General features: G+C 35.2%; 1 protein-coding gene across 3 annotated transcripts in view; it reads right to left on the reverse strand.

Moving 5' to 3' along the window:
• Positions 1 to 13,847, reverse strand: part of Abp1 (Actin binding protein 1) — a 298,710-nt gene that overhangs the window by 10,027 nt on the left and 274,836 nt on the right. For 2 of the 3 annotated variants that reach the window (XM_090373450.1, XM_090373449.1), the window contains one exon: positions 7,120 to 7,566. In XM_090373450.1, the coding sequence (XP_090229576.1) occupies positions 7,427 to 7,566 (140 nt within the window). In that variant the 3' untranslated portion in view covers positions 7,120 to 7,426. Of the gene's footprint in view, positions 1 to 7,119; positions 7,567 to 13,847 lie in introns of those variants that run through there. The other variant, XR_016546934.1, reaches the window with a different exon arrangement.

Genomic DNA, 13,847 nt, shown 5'->3' on the forward strand with positions numbered 1-13,847 from the left:
CATTGAGAGAGAGAGGTGCTAGTCTTTTCAGCAGATGATGGCGAAGGAAGAGTGGAAGTCTTCTTGAAAAATTTGTGTAATGTTGACTGCACACTTTGCTTTTTCTTTTCACTGTAAATCTCCCTGTAGCAAGGACATCTTGAATCGTTTTGTACACATTTCAATATCTTTCAACATTTGGATGTATTTCTTCTATCTGCATTCCTTTATTAATTATGGCAAATGACTCTGCCATCTTTGTCGCAGGTTCTGGTGTTTCTTCTACATTTTCTCTCTCTCTTCTTCTTCTCTAACATCTTGTAGTTCCAGCTCAATCAGCTCATCATTAGTTAATTCTTCTTCTGTGCAAATAAAACTGCTGCGCATCATTTGCATCCACTTCTAGCTGCTCTCCAAGTTCTACAACTTCGTTACTAATCTTGGTAATAGCGTTATCTTTATCAAAACTAGGGACATGAATTTCCACAAGATTCTTCCATATTCCGCTCTTGCATTTATTAGTAACCTCATTCCATGCTACAGCTATGTTCGCAATGCAAAATGTTATCAGCATTCGAAAATTCTTTCAGAGTTTGCCCTCTGAGTAGCAGTAATAGCCTGAGAAAACATCTTTCAAAGGTAATAAGCTTTAAATACAGCAAAAATTCCTTGATCTAATGGCTGGATAATTGATGTAGTATTTGATGGAAGGTACACTACTTTAACATCAGGGTGAATGTCATCCAGGTGTGCTGGATGTCCAGGTGCATTATCCAACATTAACAAAATTTTAAATGGGATGTCCTTTTCATGACAATATTTTTTGACTTCTCTGATGAAACAATTTACGTACCAATTTTCAAACAACAGTATGGTCACCCATGCCTTTTTTGTTATACCAATAAAACACTGGCAGGGTGTGTTTATTGCCCTTGGATTTTCAGAATGATAAATCAATGGTTTTAGCTTATATCCTGCTACATTTCCTCCAAAAAGTAGGGTGATGTGATCTTTGTCTTAAATCCTGGCATCGTTTTAGCTTCGTTGTAGATATACATACATTCAGGCATTTTTTTCCAAAATAAGCTTGTTTTTGTCCACATTGAATATTTCCTCGGGCAAATTATTATTATTATTATTATTATTAGCCATATTGTGCAAGGAAGCCTGAGGCTTATGCTGCACCAGCCAAAAAAAAAATTTTAGTTACCCTGTGTGTGTGTGTGTGTGTGTGTGTGAGAGAGAGAGAGAGAGAGAGAGAGAGAGAAGTAGAAGGAAATCACCAAGAAAGAGAAGAATGATGATATCCAGCTGAGGACCCTGGGTGTGCCAAGCCCATACTCACCAGATGTGAGCCCCTGGGGTTTATATTCTCCCTCTTCAACAATACGATTAAGCTCTTCCTTAAAAGCTTCAGCAGCTTCTGTATCCACACTAGCTGCTTCCCCATTTACTTTCATTATGCAAATTGTAACATTTTCTAAACCTACTGAACCATCCATGACTCGCAACAAATGTTTCTTTGTAGTCATATCCTGCACGTAATTTTAAAGTTTCGAAAAGGCTTCTTGCTTTAGCCTGAATAGCAAATAAGCTCAGGGATACACGTTTCTGAGTTTGGTCTCCTATCCATGCAACTAATAACTTTTCCATCTCATGAATAGGCTGTTCTTTTTTTTGTTATTATTGTTGAGTTGGTAGGCGGTGATGCCTTTACTGCTTCACAAATTCTGTCTTTGTTCTTCAGGATGGTGGATATAGTCGAGTGAGATAAGGTGAAGTCAGTTCCATTACGGATTTACCTTTTTCGTGTTGTGTTATTATTTTCAGCTTCATCTCTAAGCTTATTGTCTTTCTCCTCTTCTTGACAGGAGATGGTGAATAAATTTTATGTTTCCCAGCCATATTAATTTGAAGGGTAGTTTTGTTCCCGAGCTAACAAAAAGATTGGGAATCATGTAGTGATAACACATTCACTAGCTTTGAAGAATAAAGAGAGACTGGGTCATACTGAGAGTAGATAGGCTTAATGATGCGGTATTAAGCATGGGATGCTGTAATTCTCATCAGCAAGTGCGACTTATTGTTAGGACGCAAATTCTATTTTTTTTTTTTTTTTTTTTTTTTTAATTTCTAATTTTTTAAAAATTTAATATATGCAATTGTAGTAACTATGAATGCTCGTAAGTCGGAGAGTATCTGTATTTCTTTACACAGCTACTTATGTTTATGATTTTCTATTTTCTTTTATATTTTTTTACAACTTTATTTTTATTTGAAATGCATAAAGTGTGTGCCAGTTGCTTTGCACTGCTCATACTGGCCTCTCTATATTCTGTCTATAATTTGCTTTTATTTTCTGTTATCAACTTCATTCCTTCTTTTTAGTGGTAATCTAGTCTAACCAGTGCTTAAGCTTTACTGTTCTTCTGTTGCTGCAATAGGGCCTCTGTGATGCGATTTTATTGATTCAGCTGGCTGACATTTTGGTTAATGTCTGGCTCAATCTGTTTTGGCAATTTGCATTACATTCAAAATGCAATAATTTTTTGTTTGTTCCTTGTTGATCTTAGTTTCTTTAGTGGTTGGTTTGTTACGTCTCTTTTGTGATATTTTACATTTTTTGGCTTATTGTTATGCCTTTATTTGGCTTATCTAATCCAGTGGATTCCTGGTTTATGATATTAATCCATTCCATAGATACCATCGTATTATGAAAATATCATAATGTGAATCCAATAACACTTTTTTTTTGAAAATTCGTTCCAAGACCTCAGAAGTTGAAATTTTTACTATATATATATCAATATATATCTCTAAAAGGTCTAAATAAAAGGTTATTTTTACAATGGAAATTGTACATATTGATTAAAAAAATTGATTGAAACTAATATATATTATTAATCAAAGCCCAACACAAAAAAAAATCACTTCAACTAAAGGACACAAAATAAAACAACGGCAACACATTTACAAATGCTGCTATCAGCTGAGAGGAAGGTCATGTGGTCCTGTCGGAGACAGTCGTAAGCTCATTGTAAAGTGAAATAAGTAGCCGCCAGTTAACATGATCACTGGTTAGTAGAATCAGTCGCTTTATAAAATCAAATTTCAAGAAACCAATTAAAATGCACTGCACTTTCATTATCATATGTTCAGTTATAAGAATCAATTTTGAATGCCTCTATTACAGTATTGTAATATTGTCTCCGCCTGTGAATGCCTCATATTACAGTACGTATTAGTTAAGCTATGCACACATGCTTAAATTTATTTTTATTTTGCTAACCTGTGGAAAATATTCATCCGATTTTCACGTATCATTTAATTTTGTTAATTGGTAAGGTAATAAGGTGTAAATATGTGCTTTATATCTTTACTTTTATAGCCTGTGGATAATATCCCTCCGATTTTTGCTTATTAGAATCACTGTTTAATAGAATTAAAATTCAATTAACAAACATGATGACAATGACAATAGATTTTTTGTGGTAAGCTGAACTTACCACATGTTGTATAATGAACTGTATTTTATTATGGAGACTCCATCGTAAAGTGATTTGATCATACAGTGAACAAATCGTAAAGCAGGGGTCCACTGTATTTTTAATTTTTATTCATATATTACTACCACACATCTTCATTCGCCTCTTCTGTCTTATTAATTTGTTTCTTTGGCCCTTTTCTACTTTTTTCTCTCTGATTCATATTTCTTTAACACTACTCACAATTTCAATGTCTTCATCAGAGGTCATCCACTGAAATTATGAGAAAGATGGCAAAATTCGTGTTTCTGTTTCCAACACATTCTGTATGCTATTGAACATGTGTTGTGAATGATTATGAATTTTATGGCAAGAATAGGGCCTAATAAATTATGCCAATAATTATAAGTAGAGCATACAGATCATGGATGACCTTAAAGAAGTAAGAAAGAGCCAGAAAAATTGCAGTAATGATAAAAAATTTAATAATTTAAAAATGAAAATAAACTGGAGGGACTTGCCTGTTACATTGTAGTACTAAAAATGGCCGAGATACACCATCCAAGTGTATATTTGTGTGTGATGCACTAGCGATGCCTGGTGTTAGAGATTGAGATTTTAAAAAAATGTGATAATGTTGAAATTGTTGAAGAATGATGATGAGAATGATTAAAGGGTGTATGAATATGTGTAATGATGAGCACAATTAAATACATGCCGAACAAACTGCTCAGGAATACAATAGATAACAAATCAGCAGTGAACAGAGGCTAAAACTTTGTTAAAGCAAAAAATGCTTTGCAAATTTATTTGCAAAGCATTTTATGTATACACCTTGAGAAATGAACTTAGCTCCAGTAATACGTACAAACTTATATCCAGTTCCTGCAATATTATTACAAAGAAATTTAATAGCCTTTAACAAAAAATTAAAACTGAACAATAGTAATTACAGGCTGCCATATATACATATATATATTTTATTCCAAAATTCCATAAAAATCCAATTGGATTCAGATTTATAACCTCATGCAAGAATAGTTATGTACACAAACCTGGCAAACACTTGAGCACCCACTACAACCCTTGTTAAGCATTATATCAGATAGCAGAATCATAGGCAACAATCTACCAGTATTGAAAGCCTTACAATTTGATAAGCCGACCGGGCTAGCCGGTTGGGTAAAGTGCCTGCCTGTGGCAACCCAAAGGTCGCGGGTTTGATTCCCGCCTCGGGCTTGGATCAAAGTACTGCAAAAACCTTGGGAGGTGCATTATGGCCACAAAAGCCTATGCGCCAACAACTACCAAAAAAAAAAAAAAAAAAAAAAAAAATTTGATAATATTTCTAGTATACAAACATCTGACTTCCATAGCTTATTTAACAGTATTACCTAAGTCAAGCTGAAATTAGTGCTTAAAGATCTATACACAAAATATAGACAACATATAACTTGCAATACCAACTACTGGAACAACTTAGTGAACCTATGTATCTCTAATAACTTTGTGTATGATAGCAAAACTGTATATCAACAAATTAATAGAACACCTATGGGAAGTCCTGCTTCATGCATAAGAGCAAACCTATATCTATACTGGTCTGAAACATCATTTCCAGGTATATAGATGAACTCATAGTAATTAACTGCCCAAACTTCATTATGGTCAGGTGGGCATGAGCAGCAGTGCGTAGCACACACTTCTTGATTAGACCAGGGTTCGAGCCCGTGACCACCAAATACGGAGGATGTGGAAAGTTCAAGGAATGATCACCGCATATCCCCGGAGCAATATGGCCTTAGTTGCTAATGCTCCTAAAAAAACCAAATAACAACAACAACTTCAATATGGAATATGGACACTTATATCCCAATGAGTTAAAACTAGAAAAAACAAACAACAATGACACTACAGCCAATTTTCTGGACCTCGATATTACTATAAAAAACTGTAAAGCAACCATCAATCTGTACAACAGTGATGCATTTAATTTGAAATTAGTCAACCTCACACAGTGGCATTCCAATATATCTAAAGGAGTGCTTGGCCTCTGAGGCACCTTACAACTTAGAAAACTTGTACTCACCAATTGGCCAATTACAGTATATTAAATCTGTATATATTTATACATACTTTAATTATTTTATCATGTTATTATTCTTACACACACAACTGACCTTAAATACATAAGGAACACACTTCCAGACATTTGTTTAGGGTCCTAACGGGTTTGCAACCCCAAACTACCCGAGCCCATCTATTTATCTCTAACTCATTAATCTTTCAGCTTTCCTCCATTTCTACATTCTCCTTCTCATGAGCCATTAGTTTTATGAACGCAATATTTAAAAATATTGCATTCGTAAAAAATTTTATTTAAGTTTTAGCCTCAGTTCACTGCTGTTTTGTTAACTACTATAATTCTTAACTATCCTGGACAGTTTGTTCAGCATGTATTTGATTGCACTCATCATCACACATATTCATACATCCTTTAATCATTTCCATCATCATTCTTCAACACAATTTCAACATTACCATATTTTTTTCTATATTCTAATCTCGATCTCTAACACCAGGCACCACTAGTGCATCACACAAAATATACACGTGGATGGCATATCTCGGCCATTTTTAGTACTACAAGGTAACGGGTCAGTCCCTCCAGTTTATTCCCATTTTTTCATTATTAAATTTTTTATCATTACTGCAATTTTTCTGGCTCTTACTTCTGTAAGATCATCCATGATCTGTATACTCTACTTATAATTATTGCCATAACTTAGTAGGCCCTATTCTTTCTGCAAAATTCGTTCATAACACGTGCTCAATAGCATACGGAACATGTCGGAAACAGAAGCAAGAAGACTTATGTCTTTCTCATAATTTTGGTGGATGACTTCTGACGAAGACATTGAAATTGTGAGTAACACTGCAATGTGGACTTATTTTACCACTATATTATTTTAGTCGCCTTATGCTATCTTATTTAGTCGCTTTATCATATCTTATTTTGTCACTTTTTCCTATCGTATATGACTACATTTCTTATTCATTTCTTCTAGTTCACTTCTCATGTGTACAGTAGGTTCAATAGTAACAAACTTCTATTTCACACTTTCTATATACCACTATTTATACATTATGGTTGTAGGGTACGTTTGCTTAAGCAGGTTCCCTGATCCATAATACCTATCTCCAATTGCTCTCCACTCTTCACTTATTTACTTACTGCTATTATATACATAGATAGATAGACAGATAGATACACACAATATCAAATCCTTAACTCAAATACTTCTTGGTAAGGTTAAATATTTATTCAACACTGCTTGTATATTCATGGGTGTTTAAAAGCTTCTAAAATTTGTATTATAAAAAATATTGTTGCATAACAACTATGGTTTTATATATATATAGAGAAGTACAGGTTTTATGAATATACTACTTTATTTTTATAATGTTTATAATATTATGGGAGAGGGAGAAGAAAGAAAAATGAAGTTTATCAAAAAGCAATTTTTCTAGCTTCTATAATTCCTGGAAGAAAAATTACTCAACACATCTGTTCAGAACCCAAAATTGTTTCTTGTAAAATTACTATTAGCAATAACAAAGGTTTTATTTTTGAATTTTTGTAGTACTTCTGTAGAAGAGGAGAGGAATAACAAACAGTATTCATTAATACTTTCACTATAAGTGTTAAAAAAAAAAAAAGAATAATAAAAATAAGGCCCTACTGGCATCTGATGTATCCAGGCTAAAACTATTAAATGAGAAGGAACTATTTATCATTATAATTATTTTTTAAGTAAATGAATATGAAATTACTATGATTGCACACATATATCATATTCTTCTAAAATCCATTAATTGCATCTTCAATCTCTAAATTTTTTCATCACAGATTAACATATATATATATGGAAAAAAAAAACAATTCCCTGCATTTGTTTGTCTTAATGTATTAATTCCACATAATTTGCTGGGAAAAGACCATAGGAACCGTCAGGAGCCATGCCTTGCCACCATCCTTCATCAATCTGCTCAATATGAGTGATGATATCATCAGGATCAAATGATATCTCAGTTTCATCAGCTAAGGGAGAAAAAAAAAAAAAATAAATAAATAAGGTCAAATTATGTCTCAGTGTCATCTGCTAAAGGGGGAGGGGGGAATTATTAATATCTACCACCTGCTAATATTGTTTTTCTCTGGTGCACATACATGGCACCAGAGAAATACAAGTTAGGCATTGCATGCAGTGCATTATCTTTCAGGCTTGTTCAATATCTTAAATTAATTATATTCTTTTCTTTTTCTGTTATGAAGGAAAGGGAAAAGTAAAGAAATATTTTCACTTCATACCTGAAACTTAATATTCATTTAACATTCAAAGGAATATAATAATACATAGCAATCGGTCCGGTCAACGTTCCAGTCACCCCTCCCCAACTCTTCCACCATGCAATACAACTGAGGACTTTGAGGTTATGATGAATATCGTGGTGAGATCCAATCTTCCTTTAGATCTGTACCTTCCATTTCGAGGGTACAGATCTAAAATGGTGTTCGCAGGTCGGCCGCTAGTTAGTAAGACCAAACTGATTGGTAACTCTTTAGGAGGCTTCTGGATTAGCTAATATATAATCTTGCTACCTCTACTCTGCCAGATAGAGACTGGAGGGAGTCCAAGTAGTGCGTATGTGGGGAGCATTCTCAACGCCACTTCAAGGATTTGGGTATATTCTTACCAAGTGTACACCATATCCAAAAATTTCATTACTTCATACAGCATGTCCTCCCACTTTTTCTTACTATTGAATACACCACGAATTGTCAAACTAATAGAGTAAGCTTATCTGCAAAAAAGATCTAAATCTCCCAAACACTTCCTAGTTCATTTCACAAATATATGTGGTCTCGATTCTAATCTCAATGATGTCCATTTCCACTTGCAGTCTGCCAAACCCCATGTACTTTTTCTGACAGAATCTCAGTTATCGTTTGATTCAACTACTGCTCATCTCAATTAACAAAACTATTCACTGTATGATTCCTTTTGCCTCAAAGGTGGTACCTGTGCATATGTCCGTTCCAAAATTCCCTGTCAGAGACTTGGTAATTTGGAATCTCCTCTTTTTGATCTTCTCTGGCTTAAAATCTCTCTACTCATTGTGTTAAATTAATCTGTTGTCTTTACCATTCTTACAACTCCACTAATCATTTGGAGCTCTTTGACTTCCTCTAGTCCAACTTTCCTAACAGTGAGGTAATTTTCCTTGGTGATTTTAATGTTCACAACTCCAGCTGGCTTCTGTTTTCTAGTCACACCGACCCAGCTGATCGAGATGCTGAGGCTTTTGTAATTACTAATGACCTTGCACAGAGTGTTCATTTACCTACAAGAATACCAGACAATCCTAACCATAAAGCCAACAGGCTTGATCTTTTTCTAATAAACAACCCTTCTAAGTACACGGTCAAAGTGAGTGGTCCTTTAGGCACCTCCGATCATAACTTGGTGACTGTCTCTTCTCCAATGGAGCCTTTATCTCACGGCTATTCCCAACCTCATATTGTTTTGCATGTCAAATGGGATGACCTGCGAGATTTCTTTTCTTCGGTCGGGTTACTGTTTCAAAACTACTGATATCAACTTTTGCTCAGATCATGTCAGTGAAATTATTCTTGTAGGAATGGAATCCTTTATTCCACATTCCACTTTAAAATCTCGTCCTTTATCTAAACCTTGGTTTTCCAATAAATGTGCTAAGGCTGTTCAAGAGAAAAATGTTGCATACCGTAATTGGCTTGTTTCCAATTCTTCAGTTTCATTTTCTGCCTACACCAAAGCTCGCAACAATTAATCAGTTATTAATCAGTCCAAACTAGATTTTTAACAGGCTAAGAGTAGAAAACTTGCTTCTTGCTCTAATGGTAGTCAAGCATTCTGGTTTCTTGCCAAAGCTATTGGCCGCAACATTTGCCAAACTCTGCTCCCACCTCTGTCAAAATCAGATGGTTCTGTTGTCACTTCAGCCAATGATAAAGCTGACCTGCTAGCATCTCTTTTTTTCTTCCGACTCCTGTATTAATCATCTTGGAAAAACACCTTCCAACATGCTCTATTCAATGCCTCCTGTGGTCTTCCATCAAAAGGATATCAGAAGGATTTTGATGAATCTTGATGCTAAGAAAGCTCCAGGTCCAGATGGTATTTCTCCACTTGTTCTCAAAAGCCAATGATGCCAATGTGCTCCTGAACTTTATCCTGTTCTTTGCCGCCTTTTTTCACTTTATTATTCCAAAGGTGTTTTTCCTTCTACTTGGAAATTTGCTCATCATCATCATCATCAGCCATTTTCAATCCACTGCAGGATGAAGGCCTCTCCAGCAACTTTCCAGTTCCTTCTGTTTTGAGCACTGGCCATCCATTTACTACCCACAAACTCATAAATTTCATCTATCCATCTCCGCCTTTGTCTTCCAGGTTTTCTTCTAGCTCCTCTTGGGTACCATTCTGTTATTTTCTTAGTCCATCTGTCATCATGTCTTCGAGCTATGTGTCCTGCCCAAGACCATTTTAGTTCTTTAGTTTTGATAAGAATGTCCTTTACTTGAGTTTGCTGCCTAATCCATGTGTTTCTCTTCTTATCTAACAGTCTGATTCCCAATATAATTCGTACCATTCTTCGCTGTGTAGTTCTTAGCTTCTCTTCCATTCTTTTGGTGAGTGCCCAAGTTTCACTTCCATAAGTCATGGTGGGGAGTATACATTGATTCATTATTTTACGTTTCAGACAAACTGGGATATTGCTCTTCAGTATGTGACTATATTTCCTGAATGCTATCCATCCAAAATTTATTCTTCTCTTGACTTCCAGTCATTTATCATTATTACAGCTAATAACTTGTCCCAGATAAGTATATGACTCCACCTTTTCAATTACTGCTCCTTCAATCATTATTTCCCTTTCCGTGGCATACTTGTTCATCATTACTTTTGTTTTAGCCATATTCATCTTTAGTCCAAAATCCTTACTAACTGTGCATAACTGATTAAGATTTTCCTCTAATTCTTTGGGATCATGGCTTATGACCACAATGTCATCTGCAAATCGTAAATGGTTTAGGTACTCTCCGTTCACACTGACTCCTTTCTGCGACCAGTCTAATCTTCTGAAAGCTTCCTCAAGGGCAGCAGTAAACAGCTTCGGAGATATTGTGTCTCCTTGTCGAACTCCTTTCTCGATTTTAAATTTGCTACTGTCTTTGTCTAGTCTAATAAAGGATGTAGCACTCTCATATATTTTCTTAAAAATCATAATATATGGAGTATCTATGCCTTGTCTTTCCAGTGCCCGAAACATTGCCTTATGCTGTATGGAGTCAAATGCCTTTTCATAATCCACAAATGCCAGGCATAATGGTGTTTTATATTCATTTGCTTTCTCCATTAGCTGTGATATTACATGAAGGTGATCCATAGTTGAGAATCCTGTCCTAAAGCCAGCTTGCTCTTTCGGTTAATTCTCATCAATTATTCTTTCTAATCTGTTAGTAATGACCCTTGTGAACAACTTGTAGATATGGGATAACAAGCTAATTGGTGTATAATTTCTAATTTCTGATTTATCTCCTTTCTTATGCAGCAAAACTATGATTGCATTATTCCACTGCTTAGGTATCACATCTTTTCTAATGCACTTTGTGAAGAGCCTTGCCAGTTTTTGTGTTATGTCTCTTCCTCTCAATTTTAACAACTCTACAGTAACTTCATCTTCCCCCGGGGCTTTCCGATTCTTCATTTTCTTCAATGCATGTTCTACCTCATCAGGAAGAATATCGGGTATGTCGTATGTGTTGCTACTTTGCAATCCATCTTCCCCACTGCTGGTATCATTCTCTCGCTCCTTGTATAATTCTCTATAGTAGTCTTCTGCTATTTGAATTATGCCTTCTCTGCTGTTTATAAGTATACCATCGCTATTCTTCAGTTTATCCTGTTCTTTGCCGCCTTTTTTCACTTTATTATTCCAAAGGTGTTTTTCCTTCTACTTGTAAATTTGCTCATATCCAGCCAGTTCCTAAAGAGGGTGACAAATCCCTCCCATCCAATTATAGTCCCATTGCAATTACTTCTACTCTGTCTAAAGTAATGGATTACTTTAGACAGACGGAGTATGGATTCCGTCAGTGTCAATCCACTGGTGATATTCTGCCTTATGTTACTCATTTATGGACAAATTCAATGGAAAAGTTCGGTGAAACACAAGCAGTTGCACTTGACATCTCAAAGGCTTTCGATCGTGTTTGGCATAAAGTTCTTTTAAACAAGCTTCCATCTTATGGTTTGCCAACTGTTTTTTGTAATTGGTTATCCAGTTTTCTCTCTTATCACTCACTGAGGGTGATGGTAGATGACTCTCTGTCTTCTAACTTCTCCACTAATGCTGGTTTCCATCAAGGTTCAGTTCTTTCCCACACTCTTTTCCTCTTGTATATTAATGACCTTCTTCCATTGACTGGAAATCCTATCCATAGTTTTGCCGATAATAGCACACTGCATTCCACTTTCCATTTTGAGAAACCTTGCCCTGCTCTATCAGTTTCAACTTCTCGAATATCCACTACCAATTCCTTAAATACCGATCTCCAGGTAATTCTCCAGTGGGGCAAAGACAACTTAGTTGATTTCAATCCTTCTAAAATTCAGTCTTGTCTTATATCTCGCAAAAAAGTTTTTGTGCTCCTAAGCTTATCTTTGGTGACACTCCGATTTCTAGTCAAGTTGATATATCTCTTTTGGGGATTACCCTGACTTCTAATCACTCTTGGCACAAGCACATTACAAATATTGCTTCCTCTGCATCTAAAAAACTTGGTTTCCTCTTCGCTGTTGGCGTTACTTTTCTTCCAAACAACTGTTCACTCTATACAAATCGCATCTTAGGAAATGAAGGAAATATTGAAGAACTTTTATTATATCTAAAACATATAATGTTTTACAGAAGCATATAATGCATATAAGGTTTGTACAGAAGCATATAATGTAATCTCTCTAACAATATGCTTTTTGTCAATTAACGATGAAGAGACACAATTTGGCCTTAGTATCCCTTGTGTCGTTAAACCGAACAACAACAACTATACAAATCGCAAATCCGCCCTACCTTTGAATATTGTTCCCACATCTGGGTCAGTGCCACCAAAACCTCTCTCAGGCTTCTAGATTCCATTCAGAAGAGGACAGTTAGGTTAATTAATAACTCCTCTCTAACAGAGTCTCTTCACTCGTTGTCTCATAGATGTACTGTTTCTGCTGCATGCCTTTTCTACAGATACTTCCATGGGTACTATTCTTCTGAATTGGCTTCTTTAATTCCCGCTCTCTCTTTCAAAACAGTCCGAACACGTGCTGCCGCCAGCCAACATCCATTTACTGTCCAACTTCAAACTCACAGAACCAACTTTTCATCTTCCTTGTTTATTCATTGAACTGCCGTTTTCCGGAACAACCTTCCTTCATACATATTTCCTGAAATTGCAGTCTACAGAAGTTCAAGTCTAATATCAACAAATATCTTCTTTCATCTTCTCAACCTCCAACCCAAGCACAGTACTAAGTACTACATTCTAATAGCTCTCGTGTTTGGGGTTTTCATAAAAAAAAATCAAAAAAAAATAAAAAAAAAAAAATCACAATGTATGAAAGTCAATACTTCTTTCATATTCTGTGAATTAATAAATAAACCAATAGCAACTGTACTTCTTAGTATGTTGTTATTAAAATTTTGTAATATGCTTTTATTTTTTCCTGGATTTTAATAATCTGTATTTCATTTTTCTGTTGTGTGTTATAATAAGTAAATGCTAGTAATTCATTATATATATATATATAATGTATAATTTAATATATATATATATATACATATATACAGGCATACCTCGGTTAACGTTACCTCTGATAACGAAGCTTCGATATAACGAAGTCGGCAATTTCAAGCCCCATTTAACATTAAAAAAATATATATTCCAGTTTAATCACCTGAAATCTAAACAAACTGAAGAAATTACGGAAACCTTTGGGGCTTCTCGTGGTTGATTCGAGAAATTTAAAAAACGGGCCAGGATTCATAGTGTAAAATTAACAGGAGAAGCTGCAAAGTTTCCAGAAAAAACTAAAGGAAATAATTGAACGTGAAAATTTTCCATTGGTGTTCAATGTTGACGAAAGCGGTTTGTTCTGGAAACGGCTACCAACAAAAAGCTTCATTTCTATTGAAGAAAAATCAGCTGCTGGGTTCAAAGCAGCCAAAGACCGTTTAACGTTACTCTTTGGATCAAATGCCTCTGGCGATTATAAATTAAAACTG

Source organism: Mastigoproctus giganteus, chromosome 5 (assembly GCF_048544385.1).
Source record: "Mastigoproctus giganteus isolate SK-2022 chromosome 5, ASM4854438v1, whole genome shotgun sequence".
NCBI classification, from domain to species: Eukaryota; Metazoa; Arthropoda; class Arachnida; order Uropygi; family Thelyphonidae; genus Mastigoproctus; species Mastigoproctus giganteus.